This window comes from Charadrius vociferus, unplaced genomic scaffold, assembly GCF_000708025.1.
Source record: "Charadrius vociferus isolate BGI_N301 unplaced genomic scaffold, ASM70802v2 scaffold423, whole genome shotgun sequence".
NCBI lineage: Eukaryota > Metazoa > Chordata > Aves > Charadriiformes > Charadriidae > Charadrius > Charadrius vociferus.
Genome location: NW_009648149.1, coordinates 2,008,819 through 2,011,057, shown reverse-complemented (window position 1 = coordinate 2,011,057; position 2,239 = coordinate 2,008,819). Strand labels below are relative to the sequence as shown.

Sequence of the window (2,239 nt, the reverse complement as noted above, 5' to 3'; positions counted from 1 at the left end):
ATAATAATAATCCCAGCGGGTGTTTTTTCGGCTGGTGCTTGTACGCGTTAGCCGCTTCTGACAGGCGTCGCCGGTAAAGATTTCGCAGGGTTCGGGGCTCGCACGAGCGGGACGGCTTTTTTTCCTTCTTCTTCACGCGCTTCGCATCCCTTTAGCGCTAACGGACGAGGAGAATTTTAAACAGAGATGGGATCAAAGACCCGTATCTCTCGAGAAGGGGAACAGTCTGGTTCCTCCCGGCTTTGGAGTTTGCAAACGGCTGTAAATCGGAATAAAAATGCGACCAGGAGTCATCCCCGGAGGAGGCAGAGCCTGAAATCATGTTTTAGTGCCGGCAGCCGTGGCAGATTTGTTGTATTTTCAGCTCTTTTCATAGACCATGAGGTTTTCTCTCTTAGTTGTTTTTTTTTTTTTTTTCTTTTTTCTTTTCTATTCGTTCTAACTTGCGGAAGGTTGGCGGGCAATCAGGAGGCCGTCAAGTTCTCCTCTCGGTGGGTCAGGTAACAGAAAGGCGCTTGAAATTTGACTCATTATGAACGCTTGAACGGCCCTTAAGACAAACGAGGTCGGCTCACGCCGCAGGAGAAATATAAAAGCATTACCTGTAGGCAGCAGCCTGGTTTGGGCTGAACAACGTCATTTTGAAGCTTTTCCAGCCGACTTTGGTTCGGTGCGTCCCTCTAGGAAAACTCGCCCTTTCTAACGTCAGGTTTTGTAGCGGGTTATTTTAATTCTTGCCGGCTTAAAAAGAAAACCGCGGCGGTGCGGGGCTTCGCTCGGTTTTCGGCGCCGTGCACGCAAATTTTCGGGGGGTGTCGGGCCACGGTAGGGGTCTGCTCGGCGCCCACCGACCGACGGCGGGGTTGGCCTGGGGAGCGGCGGTGTGAGACCAGAGAGGCCGGGGAGGAAGGAGAGGTGAGCAGGGCAAAATTCAGGCAAGATCGTGGGATGCAGACGGGAGCGCGGCTCCTCGGAGAGAGAGGGGATGCCCTTGTCTGGGATTTTGGGGCTGATTCGGGGCCGAGAAGGGTCATCGCTCAACTCGGGCAGGACCCGCCGCAGCACTGGGGTGGGAAAGGCGTCAGGGAACCAGGGGAAGTTTCTGTCCCACAAAACTCTGGCCGGTTGGGTCTGAGTATCTCCAGGGTTGGAGACTCCAGGGCAACCCCTCAGGGGAGCCGGCCCCGGGCTGAGTCACCCTTAGAGTGCTTTTTCTTCTGTTTAACTAGAATTTCCTGATTTTCAACGTGAGCCCATTGCCTCTTGTCCTGTCCCCGGGGTTCCCTCGTCTCTACTCCCCCATCAGACATCTCTACCCGGGGACAAGACCCCCCTGAGCCCCCTCCTCTCCAGGCTGAACCCCTCTCCCAGCCCTTCCTCCCATCTCAGGTGCTCCAGACCCTCCGGCATCTCTGCGGCCTTTTGCTGGACTCACTCCGCTCTGTCCCCGTCTCTCCTGTCCTGGGGAGATGGGATCCCTGGACCCACCACCCCATCCGGGTCTCCCCAGGGCTGCGCAGAGGGCAGGATGGAGAGAGGCAGCATCCCCCGCACGCCCCTCACCCACCGTATAGACCGAGGGCATCTCTCGGGGCGCTCAGGGATGATTTCCCTTTCGTAAACCCACGCTGACGGCTCCCATCGCCTCCCGGTCCTCCCACACGTGTTGGGAACTGGTTTCCAGGAGGGTTGGGGGTGAGGCCGTCCCACCTGTGGGGTACCAAAAACCGCACGAACGTACACACCCGTAAAAGGAAAGGATTTGGAGACATTTCGCAGGCGGGAAAATGAAGAGAAATGTCACCCGAGGTGGTAGCTCGGGGAAAGCGGCCATGGGGCTTCTCGCTAGGGCTGGACACTGGGCTGCCCGTGACCCGAAATGCTGAGCCCTGTGTGCCTGTCCCCCTCTCCCCCCGCTCCCACCGCCGACACGACCCGCCCTGACCCCAAATCCCCAACGAAAACCTCCCCGTGCATCCCCATCGCCGCCCCCGGGGCGGTCCCTGAGCATCCCGGGGCGAGGGCAGACCCGGTCGCGTTGGGCAGCGATGCGGTCGGGGGAACACCTCCCACCTTTTCTCCCCCTCCAGACTATGCCACACGCGGGCAGCGGCCGCAGCCCAGGCCATGGTGGGGTCCGGCGAGGCTTTGGTGCTCCACATCCTGCTCTGCTGCCTCTGCAGAGGTAAGTGGCCGCGCGGCTCAGCTCGACCACCACAGCGTCACCCTCCCGGACCAC

The 2,239-nt window shown here is 59.1% G+C and overlaps 1 protein-coding gene across 1 annotated transcript in view; it reads right to left on the bottom strand.

Annotated features, from left to right (window-relative positions):
- Nucleotides 1–2,129, bottom strand: part of SLC35D1 (solute carrier family 35 (UDP-GlcA/UDP-GalNAc transporter), member D1) — a 21,592-nt gene extending 19,463 nt beyond the window's left edge. Inside the window, exon 1 of the mRNA XM_009884000.1 lies at nt 2,074–2,129. Coding sequence (XP_009882302.1) covers nt 2,074–2,129 — 56 coding nt within the window. The remainder of the gene's footprint in view (nt 1–2,073) is intronic.
- Nucleotides 2,130–2,239: the final 110 nt, after the last annotated feature.